This window comes from Nannospalax galili, unplaced genomic scaffold (assembly GCF_000622305.1).
Source record: "Nannospalax galili isolate Female #2095 unplaced genomic scaffold, S.galili_v1.0 scaffold1328, whole genome shotgun sequence".
In the NCBI taxonomy this organism is placed as follows: Eukaryota; Metazoa; Chordata; class Mammalia; order Rodentia; family Spalacidae; genus Nannospalax; species Nannospalax galili.
In genome coordinates this window covers 1,400,130-1,414,981 of record NW_008358795.1, presented here as the reverse complement: position 1 = coordinate 1,414,981, position 14,852 = coordinate 1,400,130, and the positions used below count along the sequence as shown (strand labels likewise).

The following is a 14,852-nucleotide window of genomic DNA, read 5'->3' as shown; positions in this document are numbered from 1 at the left end:
CTCCAGAGCGCGCAGCCCACCGATTCCATCCTTGGACACCGATTCCACACTGTAGGTCTCCTCCCCAGAGGGCTGGTACTGCAAGATGCGGCAGGGCAGCTCTGGGTTCTGCAGCTGGCGGGGAGGTGTGAGAGGGGCAGGTTAGAGCCCAGTCCTTCTTGAAAGGGGAAACTGAGGCAGGGGACGCATGAGTAGAGAGTGCAGGAGGCACAGGGGTTCACCACGCTGCCCCACCTCTATCTAAGAGGTTCCAGAGGGTCTGGAGTACACGCAGCTGGCAGCCCCTGGGAACAGGGACGGGTAGAAGGGCCCCCCTTCCCCCCCCAAGCTCTCTGAGGACTGTGTGCTGACAGCCTGGGACTACCTGTAGGTAGCGGCACAAATGCAGATTAAAGTGGCTGTGGGAGGCTTCAGAGATGAGGCAGATGCCCGTGTTGGCTGTGGTGTTGTGCAAGTCCAGGATAAAGTCGAAAGCCTGTCCTGTGCCCTTGGGACCCAGTAGCTGGTTCAGCTCTCGGGCTCTTGTCAACTCGTAGGGGTCGTCCCGGGTGATCCTGGAACTGCAGGGAAAATGGGGGACACCGATCCTCATAGTTTCAATCAGTCTCCTTTTCCTTGGCAAACCTGTCACTTTTGAAGGTTGGTTGAGACGTCCCACCCTCTAGGAAGCCTTCCCTGGCAGCTCTTGGCCAGGTCAGATGCTTCTGCAGCTCTCCACCCCAGCCTGTAGCCTCCTGTGTGATTGCTGAGTTCTTCCTCTGTGTCCCCACTAACCGGAGTTGCACACCTTGGTCCGATGCCCTTGTGCTCTCACTCGACCTGGAGAGAGTGTGTCCTGAGGCTCAGTGGCTGACTCAAGCTTCCTGCAGATGACCTAGCTTTGGATCTCTCTAACCCAGAGGATTAAAACCAGGAAAGGCAGAGACTCCTTGCTGGCCATGGAGGGGGTTCTTAGGGATACAAGTACCAGGCTGTGGACCAGGCTATCTGGCTGAGTGCACTCACTTGAGGAAGGTGTGGGTGAAGGTGCGGTTGAGATCACGGTCCACGTATCGACGGCAGGCGGCTGTGGCTGCAGGGTTGGCTAGAATTGGTATGGCAGAGAAGCTGGGCCTCCGCAGCTCCCCGGGGACCTGCAGCCAGTGCCGGGCCAGGTAGACGCCGGACATCTCGTTGCCGTGGGTGCCCCCAGTCACAGCCACACACTGCTCATGGGCTCCTGAGACTCAGGCAGGGAACACATCCCACTCTGGGGTGAATTCCACAAGGGCCAGAACAGTGGGGTGAGCTCCCTAGGCCCCAAGCAGTCCGAGCAGGTAGGGGGCTGCTTGTAAAGAGTCCACTGGCAAGTGTCAGCTGTGTCCCACCTGTACCCAGAAGCCAAACTCAAGGGCACCTTCAGCCAAATTTTTGTTTCACCTGGTGCCTGAGTCCCTTTTCTAGAACTTTCCTTGAGGGTGACTATTGCTCCTCCCATGTTTCTCAGAGAATCCTCTTTTCTGGATCTCTTTAGAAGGAAGTTTCTTTCACCTAAGTCAAGAAGGGGGACTCAGACTTTCAGAAAGTGGACTGGTTCCCCTCCCCTGCCCCAGAGGAAAACCATGTACCCAATTTATAGACAGGAAAGCTAAGACTAGGCTTTCCAGGAAGAGAAGACAGCCACCCCATTAGCCTTGCAGTGAGCATCCAGGTTGCAGAGCACCCCAGCACCCTCCCCTGAACTAGTGTGGAGCCTCTGTGAAGCCTCTCACCTACTGGTGCAGGTCTGGGCCTCCCTAAGCCTAGTGTGTCCACTCCAACTCAGCTGTATTTACAGGCCTGGAGGCCCCAGGAAAGAAGCGTTTGTGCCAAGTTGGCAGAAAACTGGGGGCGTGTGGCTGGGCTGAGGGCCATGCAACCAAAGTTCACAGGCCCCATCCCCACCCCTAAGCTCCACCCTGAACTACCACAGCCTAATGGGTCCAGGTCCTTCAGGCAGATTCCTGTCCTTGCCTTGTGTTCGTCCTTTGGGAATAGGGACAGCCTCTGAGAATTCCCACACTGAGCCTTGGAAAACTAAGCTCAGGGATTCTTGGCCCAGGACAACGGCTCCCAACCCTCAAAGGGATTTGGCTTTGCTGATTGGCGAGTACCAGTGCCCGACTCCCACACGGTTGGGTGAACAGGCTTGGCTGATGTTCTGCCCAGATCCACCAGAGAGGCACTCTCCTTGAGGCTACTGAGGCAGCAGTGGGTGGAGACTTGGTTTTGGCCATTCCAGCCCAGGCCACTGAAAGTTCCTATTGGAACTTGGGTTCCTATTGGACCTTGGGGGTCACTGGAAACGGAGCCTCCATTCCTTCTACCTCTGAAGCCTCTTTACTTCCTAAAGGCTGTGCCCTGTGGAGTTCAAGTCTTTGATGCTTTAAACATTTCAAAATGCTTTGCCTTATTTTTGTGGTGACTTTCAGGGACAATGTAACAAAATGGCTTCATTTGCTCTGTTTTGGGAAATGATCCTCAGACCCAATTGACAGATGTGGAAACTGAGGCTGAGGCAGAATAACTGAGGGCACACTGAGCACAGGAGACTGAGCTAGGATTGGAAGCCAGGATGCCCAGTCTGACTCTGCTCTCTATGCTGCCTCTTGAGGCCCTTGGGAAGGACAAAGGAGAGGCCTCCTGTCCCCTGCCTCAGGGCTGTCCTGCCCACCAAGCTGAGTTGTGCGCTGGCAGGCGCTGAGCCCTGTCCAGAGGTCTCTAAGCAGAGAAGCAGGGTGGAAGTGATGAACCATGTCGTGTGGTGAAACTCGCAGTCCAGTGTTACCCACTGCCTGCTGACTGTCTGGCACCTGGTCCCTGAAGTCAGGCCTTGAAGGGTCCAGACTCTAGATTCAAGCCTACTGGACATCTCGGGGGCTTTAGGTGGCTAGAGTCCTCTGGGCTAACCTTCCTCAGAACTGCTTAGATCACACTCAGCTCTTCAGGTGGCCTGATCCTGCCCTTTGTTCTATCCCTCCCCTGCCCCATGGCTCCAACGGTAGCCAGAGAATGGGTGGAGTGTGACCCTGGGTACCCTCTCCTGGAGTCTGGGGCCTCAGCTGGGAGAGGACAGAGAGCTCCGTAGGGGCCCATACAGAGGGTCCTGGAACCTCCATTATCAATAGGTCCTGGAGCTGCAGGTGGCAGGTGGTGGTGGAGGGGGTCAGCAGATGCACCTGCCTGCCTCCCTCCCAGCCCCTGCTCTGCTCCAGACAGGGGTCTCTAGGCCTGCCATGAGTCCAAAACCTTAAAGGCCCATCCAGGCTGCTGGAGTCCTCTGACTCGTGCAAGAGCCTCATAAGAAGGAACTGCCCAGCAGCCTGGCCACTTAGGGGGTCAGTCAGGGCCCTTCCTGTCAGGGGGTGCTGGGCATGGGGCTGGGAGCCGATTCAGAAGCCCATTCCAGCTGTGCGTGTGTCTCTGTGTGTCTGTGTGTCTGTATGTCTCCAAGCACATTAGTGAGTGGAGTCTGGGGGCAGGTCTACTGAGTTATACCCCTGAACCAGGGGTATACCAGGTTATACCATGAAGGAGAGGGGCGCCCTGGGTTAAGTCCCTTCACCAACTACAGGCTGTGTGACCTGGAGAGAGTCAGAGCATTCTCTAGGCTTTGGATCCTGCAAAGCTGAAGCTGGCTCCCAGCCTGCGACAGCTGTGAAGCATGGGAAGCAAGGACAGGTACAGGCCTAGAGAGCTGCCACAGGCCAGAGCACCCCGAAATGAGTGGGGATCGTGGTATCTGTGGGTCTAACGTCTTTTTAGTTAGAGAAACTGAGGCCCAGAAAGGTGTCAGAACCTAAGCCAACCCCCTAGTTTATACATCTTGGTCCAGGAGGGCTTTGTGGCTAGGAAGCATGGGCCCAGTAGCTTTCAAGCTCCTGACTGACTTACTGTCCACTCTCCTGACCAGGCCCTGGCTTGCCTTGTCCCTGCTCAGCCCTTCTGGCTTCCCTGTCACATCTAGGTCAAGGACTAACGGTCTTGCGCCCTGGGCCTGGTCTGCTGAGCCCTCCATCTTTGCAAAATTCCTTGTTTCCCACAGTTAGAGAGAGGTGACACTGGCCGCCCTCCAACCAGGCTCTCCAGACTGCTCTGTCCTGGCCCCTGAGTCCATCCACCATTCACAGATGACCCCCCCCCCCAAATCCAGTGACTCCCACAGTGACAACCCAGACCCAAGTGTGGCATGCAGCCTCTCTCCAGCTTCCTCTTGGGATGGCACTTCCCAGGAACTTGTGCTAAGGCCACTGTGAGAAGGGGGTGGTTGGGGTGCCCTGCAGGGCCCATGACTTCTGTCCACTGTTTTCCCAAGGGGACTGCTCATGGACCGAGGGGTGACAAACAGGTTAGCCTTTCTCTGGTGGTGCTGTGGATGCCGTGTGAAAGCCAGCCCTGGGGAATGAGCCAGGACAGGACCAGTGAGACTGTAGCCAGGCCAGAAAACACACGACCTTCACATGAGTTTTGAGGGAAGTGGGCAGACTGGGCTGATGATTGGTACAAGGGTCTGGGAACATCAGGAAGGTCTCTGTGGGGTAGTGTAGCCGGCATCACAGCCAAAAGGAGAGGGTCCAGCAGGGGTGAAAGGTCCGATGGATCAGTTCTCGAAGACCTGGAAGGGTGACCAGGTTTGGACTGGCCAGGAGCCTTGTGGCCAGGCCTCCCATACCTGACTACTACTCGTTCTCAGGGCCGGGGCCTGGTCTTGAGGATGCTCAGGTGGGGACACTCAGAGGGTGCATGGCTGATTGAGGAAGGGGGAGGGAGGAGGCAACTGAGAGGTGTCTTCTCTCCTTGTCTCTTGACCTTCCCCAGCCTGCTTCATTAATTTATTATAGGCATTGCAGACATCAGGAGGGTTCTGCTCTGGCTAGATCCTGGGGCCACAGCATCCAGCCAGACTTAATTTCTGCCTTCCTCAATCTGATCTCTAAGGAACAGTCTCTTGGCTGGATGTGGAAGGCCGGACTTCAGTGAGGGCTCTGGGGAAGAGGGAATTAAAAACCCTCCGAGATCCACAGTGGAGGACCACGGAAACAGCTCTGCCCTCTGTCTCCTGCTGGGTGTCAGGCGAGTGTCTGGGCAGACAGGGGTTCTCTGCTCCTAGGTGCCTCCCTCCTCCTCGAGATTGCATCAGCTCCAGGGCAGGTACAATGATGGGAAGCCTGCTTCCCCGGTCACCACACAGATGTCCCTCCCTGTGCCTTTCCTAGCCAGACCTGGCATCCCAGCTTGTTTACACACGAGGGCCAGGGCCCCCTGCGCTCTCTGTCTCTCCACTACCTTCACCGTGGCTTGTCTCTCCATCCTCCAGTCCAGGGTACCCTGCTGGCCTGGTGTCCTGAGGTGGGGAGTGGGAGGATTAACCTGTACTGTCAATTTTCTTATTGTCCACTCTGGACCATGAATGATGACATGAGTGATGACCAGGCTGGAGCCAGCATCCATGGCTTGATTTGACCCCAGACTCCACTAGAATCCTGAGACGAGGTCCCAAATCTGCTCGCTGCCACTCACCTGCCCACTCACCTGTGACCTACCATCCAGTCTCTTCATCTCTCCATCCACTCACCTCACCATCCAGCCATCATCCGTGCACCCATCCACGCCTCCTCTCCCTTGTTTGCTCTCTCTTTCATCCATCGGTGAGTCCCTGTTTTGTGCCTCTGCTCTGTCCCCTATGGGCCCTTTTGGAAAACTCGTTACCCACAATTCCCAAGGGAACCGGAAGACCGTATTTGTTTTAATTTTCTCAGACTTGGCCACAAGCCTGGATTTCCCATGACTCTAAGGATGAGGAGTCCATTGAACCAAGGCCGGAAACTGAAGGTGGATCCAAGGGCGGAGACTGGGGAAGAGCAAGAGGCCGGTCCGGGGACCAGGCGTGCTGTCTACCCAGCCCCTTATTTCTCAGTAAAGTCCACAGTCCCTCAGCTCTGTCCCTGCTCTCCCCTGTGAACTCAGCCTAACCTTATCTTGGCTCCGGCCCTCAGTTTCATGTCTCAGGTGAAGTCTCACGTTTTGTATTCTAGCTCTCTTGTGGCCAAAACATGCATACACTCCTCCCTGGGCCCAGAGCAGACATGACTAATCAACCATGCTTTCCTTCCTATTGATTCCACATGTAGCATCAGAAAGTTTTTGGTGACCTGCAACTTAACTATTGCACTGTTTCCTGGTCCTCCGTGCTATGAACTCAGCTGTTCTGTCATGACTTGCTGTGCTATGGTGGACTGAACCCCTGAAACCGAGATCTGAAAGGAAATCTTGAAGTTCTCTGTCAGGCCATTTGAACACGGATGGTTTAAGTAACTAATGTAGCACACCACAGGCAGAGTCCACCAGTTAATCCAATCTGGGTCCAAGATTACATCACTCCCAGTTGGACAGACCCACCCTCCAGGTGTAGATGGAGCTGTGAGCTGCTGCTCTGTCTTTTGGGGGAGGAGGGAGGACAGGGGGAGAGGGCTGAGACAGGGTTTCACTATGTAGCCCTGGCTGGCCTGGAGCTTGCTATGTAGACCAAGGTGGTCTTGAACACACAGAGATTTGTCTGTCTCTGCCTCCTGAGTGCTGGGGTTAAAGGCATGTGCTACCACACCCAGATTTAACAAAGAAAGTCCTCAGTCATGGGTCCTGCCAGCCTTGAGGAGGGGGCTTCTAGGGTCAGTCAGGAGGCTGCCAAGGGGACTCTGGTATGAAGAAAGACTGGACCAGCCACCTAGATGTCCTTCCCCGGCTGGAGATCTGTCTAGAAAAGCTCCAGAAGTGAGGTGTTCAACATGTTGGGTGGGACACCTGCCTTTTGGGAACTGGAGAGACCTGGGAGCAGCTGGCAGCTCAGGGTAGTTCAGGGACTGAGCCACAGAAGGAGGGCTTGGGGACCTGCTGGAGTCGGTGGCATTTACAAGAAGGGTGCTGCTCTGGGAACCTATAGTCCAGCTTGTCAGTTGCTGGCTCCAGGGACTACAGGGCGGGTAGCGGAGGTCATTAAGCCTCTCCATCCCTGGGCCGTGCAGCAGGCAGGCACCATGGTGGGAGAAGGTGTCGGAGAATTTGCCATGGTACCGGCCCATCCCGCTGTTACCTGCACAGCACAGAGTGAGATTGTGAGGACAGCGCCCTGTTCACCCGTGTGCACCAATCCCAATAGCAGCCACTTTCCGGGGCTAGAAGCCCAAGGCTTGCAGGAAACCCAGAGAGAGGCAGGCAAAGCTAAGAACCATTTTACAGATAGGGAGACTGAGGCCATGAGATCCAGGTAAAGCAAGTGAAAGGAATTCCTGAGGTTGTGGTTGGATTGTGGAGGAGGGCAGGACCTCACCAATTCCTCCCAGGGGCATGGCTGACAGGGTCAGGTAGAGGAAGCCATCGTTGCCTCCAAAGCCACCGCTGCTGGTGCAGTCCAACACCTGGTTCACCCCTGGAGGAAGTAGGGGAGGTGGAGCCATGAGGTTGAGTTCTGACCATCCCACTGGGGATGCAGAGGGGTGCATTGCCTTCCCCAGGCCCACCCTGGACTGAGCAAGCCCTTATTTTGATCTCCCACTAGGGGGCGCCCCTTGTGGGGATGGTTAATGTACAGGAGAGCCGAAAAGTTAGAACCTTGTGAGTGTGGAGCCCCCACTGGATCTTAGCCAGGCTCTGCCTATGTGATCCTGGTCTATACTGTCCCCCAGTCCCAGATGGAGATAGGCTTACTGGCAGAAAACTTTGCACAGTTCAGGAGAGGGGTTTGTCCATAGCGTACTTCTTCCTGCTACCCCAGCCAGGACAGACAGTTGGCTGGACAGACAGCTGGCTAGCCATGCACCCTGCACCTGTGACCCTGCCTGAGCCCTGTCTGCAGGTGCCTTTGTACAGCCTGCAGTGGAACGGGATAGCTGGGATCTGTCAAACTTGGAACATCTGCTGTCTAAAGCCCCAAGCAGGGGGTGTGGCCAGTCTGCGCCCCTTCACCTCCTCTGTGGCCCCGTCAGGCCCATACCCGGCTGTTGTTGGAGAAGGCGTACAGCGCCAGTGGTTTCTCCCGCCGGTTGATGAAGTCGATGGCCTCTTCCAGGTTCTTCACGGTCAGCAGGGGCAGGATGGGCCCAAAGATCTCCTCCTGCATCACCGGATCTGTCTCCTGCACGTCCACCAGCACTGTGGGTGCTGTGACACAGGGGGGTGACTCAGTCTCACTTGTCAGGACACCCCCAGGGGCAGATGTGTCAGTGGGAGCTGGGCTCCAGGCTGGGGAGTCTCAGGGTCTGACCTCCCAGGACTCCAGTCTCTAAGGGTCTGAGCATCTACAGTCCTGGGCTTATGCGACAGTGGAAAACAAGTGGGAGTTTAATCAATACTGTGGGGTTAGAACCTAGAACTGGGGTCCCATCTCGGTGGGTTTAGAGTGGTGGGGCTTGATTTTGGAATTGAGTCACAGACTGAGAGCCAGGGTGATGAAGAATTGTAGCACCCAGAGCCACGGATTTAGGCATGGGTCAAACAGCAGGGCCAGGACTTGGGTGGTATCTGAGACTCGAGGTCCCGCTCGGCCCCTTGCAGTGTGGAATGGTCTCAGCCTAGGTGGGTTGTGGCAGGGGAGGGGTGGCTCACCGATGTAGCGTTCACTCTCCTCACTCTGGCCACTGATGGCCACACGACCACAGCCCAGCAATCCCTGGAATCGCTTGAAATGTTTCTGGTTGATGATGCGGCCCAAGTTGGGGGAGGTCTTGGGGTCGTCGCCATAGAAACACAAGATGGCTCTCTGGAGGGCAGGCAGCAGCCTCTCCTGCATCTCCTGGCTGCACAGGATGTAATGGGGGGGCCACACAGGTCTGGCGGGCATTGAGGTATCAGAACCAGGCCACACGGTTGGCCACGGTCTGTGGGGGGGTCACAATTGTCATCCACGTAGCAGGGGTTCTTGCCCCCCAGCTCCAAGGTGATGGGTGTCAGGTGTTTGGCAGCCGCAGCCATGACAATCTTGCCTACTCGAGGATACCCTGGGGACATGGTCAAGAGAAGTCATCCTCACCTGGACAAGTGGTCCAGGGACCTGACTTTGCCTTCTCTCTGAAGAGACCCTTCTTGTCCAAGTACTGGTTGGTCCCACCTCCCAGGATCCAGTCTGCAGGACTCCTAGGGTACGTGGACAGCCTGCCCTCTGGGACGCCTCCAGCTCTTGATTCCTTCCCTACCCTGGCTTACTGCCGCATCCTTCCACACCTTCCTACCCCCATTCTCTTCTGCCTCTGTCCCCAGGATCCTGACCAGGGCTGTCCTCACCTGTGAAGAAGATGTAGTCAAATTTGTGTTCTAGCAGCTGCCCAGTCTCCTCGGGCCCACCCAGCACCACGGCAAAGCAGCTCTGCAAGGCAGGATGACAGCTCAGGAGGCAGACCCAGGGCACACCGGGACCTCCCCACTGGCCAGGACAGGCCGAGCCGTCCCCACCTGGTCCAGGTACTGGGGCAGCAGCTCAGCCAGACCTTCTCTGTGTTCTTGCTTATTTCCGATGGTTTCAGCAGCACACAGTTCCCTGCAGAGGCAGATGGAGGGGCGCTGGGGGAGGCTGGTGCCCACACCCTCCAGGGCCTCCCGATGCCCTCTTTGGAAAGGGTTGTCATACTAGGAAATCATGGGGCCCAGGACCCACCCTCACCTGCAGTGATGGCCCCCACGAGGGCATGCTCATCAAGTTCAGAGGGTAATTCCAGGGAGCAATGATAGTCACCAGGCCGAAGGGCTCCTTCCTGATGAAGGCGGAGCTCAGCTTGGTGAGCTGGGGTGCAGGATGATGGTGAGATGTCAGAGAGAAGCACCTAACATCCCCCCCTACACATCTGGGTTCTCAGCTCCCTGGGTGATGGGGTCTCCAAAGGGGAAGACAGTGCCTGGGGTAGGACTGCCCTGTGTCCTGTTACCCCAGTTACTTGCACCCCACCATCACCCATCCAGCGGCACTCACGAAATTGGTGGCCACTAGGAAATCATGGTCTTCATCCAGGTCTGCAGGCTCTTGATGGCCAGGTCTACCTCATTCTGGCACAGGATGATCTCACTTATGTCTGATTCGAAGGGTGACTGTGGAGTGGGGTAGTGGGTTAGGCTCATGGCTATAGGGAGACCACAAAGGGGTCTTCTCCAGCACATAAAGACAGCATATGCATTGTAGTGGTCCCATGAGAACTCTAACTCTGGCCTGCCATTGCCTGGCCTTTTGACCCTGAGCAAGTGTCTTACCCAGAGTGCCTCAGTTTCCCCATTTGTAACCTGACGACAGCCATTAAGCTGGTCTCTCAGGGTGTCTGTGGGCCTTCCTGATTTAATATTGCATTCTGTATGCCGGGACAGGTGTGAAATACACAAAATATAGTTTGGGAAAACAGCCAGTCACATTGGGAGGCATGACCTTCTTCAGGGGGACGAGACCTCATGGAGGATACCGCCCAGTCTGGAAAGAACAGAGAAGCCCCTGACCTAGAGCTGCAGCCCCGAACCCCTATACCACCTTGCCCAGGTCCTCTGCCAGTGCATCCTGCAACAGCTGCTTGTTGGCTCCGAGGAAGTGGCCCAAGCCCTGCAGCTGTGCCACCCGGAACTCCACAGGCCTGGTCTGCCCTGCCTTGAAGGCCTCTCGCAGCCTCCGCAGAGTATCCTCGAAGGAATCGAAGGAATCCATCCTGCAGGAAGGGACAGTGATAATTGGTAGTCTGTGTTATACCCAACCATTGGGAAGTGCTCCAGCTACCCCAGGACCCTGTGGCAGCCCCTCCGCTCCGGCATTCCAGTCCTCCCCACGCCTCTGTTTTTTAACGGGGTTCAGTTTTGTTTTGCTTTCAAAAAGCAACTTCATACCTGCTTTCTCACGTTTTTCTTTAGAATTCCATTATCGGGTGTGAGGGGCAATCATGCCATGAGGTATGTGTGAAAGTCAGATGACACATTTATGGAGTCAGTTCTGACCCTCTGGATTCTGGATTCTGGATTCTGGATTCTGGAGTTGACTCAGTTCACCAGCCTTGCACAGAAAGAGGTCCCTAACCCTGCTGAGCCATCCCCACCTTTCTGCCTTTTTTGGAGATAGCATCTCTATGTAGCCCTGGCCGGCCTGGAACTCACAGTGTACACCAGGCTGGTCTTGAACTGCCAGAGGTCCACGTGCCTCTGCCTCCTGAAGGTTGGGATTAAGGGCATGCACCACCATACCCATCCTTTTTTTCTACTTTTTTGAGACTTGGTCTCATGTAGCCCAAGCCGGCCTCCAAGTATGAAGCTGAATATGACTTTAAATTCCTGATCATCCTACCTCTACCTCCCAAGTGCAGCAATTATAGGCATGGCGAACTCTCAGGGCTCAACTTGTCTGTTTTTATATCTGTCGGTGTCTGTCTATATGTGAATGAGTCCGTGTCCACATGTGTCTTTTTGTGTGTATGTATAAGGGTCTGAATATGTGTGTGCCTGAGTGTCTGTGTTCTGAGTCTTTGTGTGTGTGTGTGTGTGTCTGTCTGTGTCTGTCTGAGTCTTTGCGTGTGTGTGTGTGTGTGTGTGTGTGTGTGTCTGTGTGTCTGTGTCTGTGTCTGTGTGTGGGGTGTGTGTGTATGTATCTGTACCCTTTTTTTTTGTGTGATGACTTGGATGAATTCAGGTGTGTGCTTTGTGTCTGTGTGGACAGGACCAGCCTGGGCTGGGACTAGCTCATGGCCCAGGGATCAGTATCTCTGCTAGGTGTCCTTGAGGCCCTTGTTCCATCAGCATCTACATCCACTTGGGCCTCACAAGGCCATTCTTGTCAATAAAACCCAGACACACCCCTCTGTGGACAGCATCCCCTGTGGACAGAGCTCTCAGGACAGTGTCCCCTGTGGACAGAGCCTGCTCTTAGGAACAGGAGGGAAAGGTGAGCAGCAACTCTGGGCTCTGAGGAGCTGTCCCAGCTGAGGAATGTGGGAAGACATGTGTGCAGACTCCTCCTTCCCAGGAGAGCCTTGTCCTTTTCCTGGAGGGGCCTCCACATTCCTGATCCCCCTCCCGGGGCAGGAGGAGGCAGCACACAGCAGAGTTGGTGAGGACTGTTCCTGAGCAGGCTCCTGTCAGGATGGATGGGGATCTAAGCAAGTGCCACCTAGACTCCTGCTCAGGATGATCACAGTCCACTCCCTGCAGGGACCTCCTGGAAGAGCTGGGCCTGGCTGGAGCTGCTGGTTGGTTGGTCCCCCACTCCCTGGGCAGCTGGCACAGGTGGCCTAGGACAGTTCAGGTCTCTGCCCAACAGCTCGTTCTGGGATGCCAGCAGCCCTCACCAGCGCCTTGGTCGAAGGTCTTCCGTGGCTCCCTAGTGCCTTTCTGTGGCTGAACCTGTGCTGTGCTGAAGCCCTCAGAGCTCCTTTGCCTGGTGCAGCTGGGTTATAGTCTGCGGGATTACTGTCATGTTTACAGACTGTCATTGACTGAAGTGTCAGTAACATGGCATACGACTGTAATTATACATGATCTGCATAACTCGGGCTCCTTCAGAGGGCAGGCCAGAGAGAGACCAGCTGGGTCTCTAACTGCAATGAAGACACCGGAACGGTGACTGTTTAGGATGAGGGGCCAGCAGGTGCAAAGGCCCTGTGCTGAGATTTTGAGAAGGACATGCTACTGAGCCAGTTGTGCTGTTGGGACCTGCTGCATAGGGAGCTGATGTGTATTTCACGGGCATTGAATACAACACGGAAAACAAGCTGGAAGGAAGGACGGCACACGGAAAACAAGCTGGAAGGAAGGACGGCATGCCTTATCTTATTTAAGCCTTGCGGATAATTTTAGCCCATCATGAAGATAAGGGAAACATGGCTCCAAAAGTCAGTTGACTGCTGTCCTCACAGTGGCAAGTGTGGCCTTTGTGGTCCTTGTGGCCCCCAGAGCCGTTTCTTCCCACCAGCACTGGAACATATATCACTGTGTGTGCTGTACACTTTGCTTGTGTGTGTGTGGTGTACATGTGTATGCATGTTTGCATGTGTGTAAACTCACACTTGTGTGTAGGTGCACGTGTGTGTGAAAACTAGAGGGTGACCGCAGGTATCTTCTTCAGTTTTTCTGTTTACTAAGGAAGCGTCTCTCCCTGAACCCAGAGCTCACTAATTCAGTGAGTCTAGCTAGCTGGGGTGGCCCAAAGATCCCCTGTCTGCTTTCTGAGCCCTGGTTAACAGGTGGACTGCCACACCTACCAGCTTCTACACTGGTGCCGGGAATCTGAGCTCTGGTTCTTACACTTCTATACCAAGCCCTTTGCCCACTCACTGATCCATGTCCCCAGCCCTCATATGTAGTTTTGGAGACAGGGTCTCACTATGTACCCTCAGCTACTCAGTACTTCCAAAGTAGTCCCCCTGCCTCTGCCTCCAAGTGCTAGGACTAGAGGTGTGTGCCACCATGCTGGACTTTTAGCCCCAGACCTTTTATTGCCTACATCTTTCCATAGGTTCCAGATTTCCTACAATAAGAATGTATCACTTCAGGACAAGAAATAAAGGTCCATACCACTGGGCTGGAGAGATGGCTCAGCGGTTAAGAGCACTCACTGCTCTCAGAGACCCAGGCTCAATACCCAGCACCCACAGGGCGGCTAATAACCATCCATAACTCCAGTTTCATGGGATCCAGTGGCCTCTTCTGACCTCCGTGGGCATTGCATGACACAGGTGCGCTTACCTACATTCAGGCAATACACTCATACACATAAAAGAGAAAATAAAATATTTTAAAAAAGGAAATTACTTGCCACCAAGCATAACGACCTGAGTTCTGATACCTAGAGCCCACATGGCAGAAAGAGGGGACAGTTTCTACCAGTTGTCCTCTGCTCCATGCATGTGCCATGGCACTCATGCATGCACATGCGCTTGCACACATGAACACACACAGATATATTAAATAAATGTAAAAACAACTTTAGAATGCATGCAACACTTTCCAACCAACAGTGAAAAGTGTGGCTCCCTCCCCCCCTTCCTTCCTCCCTCCCTCCCTTCCTCCCCTCCTTCCTTCCTTCCTCCCCCTTCCTTCCTCCTCCCTTCCTTCCCCTTCCTTCTTCCCTCCCGATATATTAAAGAAATGTAAAAACAACTTTAGAATGCATGCAACACTTTCCAACCGACAGTGAAAAGTGTGGCTCCCTCCCTCCCCCCTTCCTTCCTCCCTCCCTCCCTTCCTCCCCTCCTTCCTTCCTTCCTCCCCCTTCCTTCCTCCCACCTGTGGATAACACTACTCACTTTCCACTGGCTTCCTTCTCTTGCACGGTTGTTGACCATCAACTGGCTGCAGAGGCCTAGTCGATTCTCTGTTCTTGGTCCTGTTATTGTGCCCTGGTTGCCTGGGTTGGCACCAATACCACACTGTCTTGACTCAGCAGCTTTGTGACAGGCTGTGAGGTCAATAATCAAATCATCAGCACTCCAGTCCCCTTCAGTTGTCACCTTGGTCCTCCACATGTTCACAGCCTGTGCATTCCTACAAAGGAACCGCTAGGATGCGATCAGGGCTCACACAGGATGGATGAATCACCAGGGCCACCCAGTCGCAACCCTGTGGGTCCAGCTAGGACACGGTCCACCAGCTAGTGAGAGCACAGGGCAAGGGCAGCTTCTGCCCGACAGGACTGCTGCTTTATGTCTTCACCTGGAAAAGTGGTAGAAAAAGCTTCCATGATGGATTTTGATAACTGTATAGTATAAGCTTTGTGGAATTCTGAACAAAGTATTATAAAGTATTATTCATTTGTGCCCAAGGGTCATAAAACTGATGTGATTTGAATGCAATAAAATATAAACAAGCACCAAGCAGTTCTTGCAGGC

General features: G+C 54.6%; 1 protein-coding gene and 1 pseudogene across 1 annotated transcript in view; both read right to left on the bottom strand.

Annotated features, from left to right (window-relative positions):
• LOC103725050 (N-acyl-aromatic-L-amino acid amidohydrolase (carboxylate-forming)-like) overlaps positions 1 to 2,390 on the bottom strand; it is a 3,449-nt gene extending 1,059 nt beyond the window's left edge. Inside the window, 4 exon segments of the mRNA XM_017795357.2 lie at positions 21 to 114; positions 365 to 560; positions 1,006 to 1,208; positions 1,211 to 2,390. Coding sequence (XP_017650846.2) covers positions 21 to 114; positions 365 to 560; positions 1,006 to 1,208; positions 1,211 to 1,477 — 760 coding nt within the window. The 5' untranslated portion in view covers positions 1,478 to 2,390.
• Positions 2,391 to 6,565: 4,175 nt separating this feature from the next.
• LOC103725035 lies at positions 6,566 to 11,504 on the bottom strand (annotated as a pseudogene).
• Between the last annotated feature and the right edge of the window lie 3,348 nt (positions 11,505 to 14,852).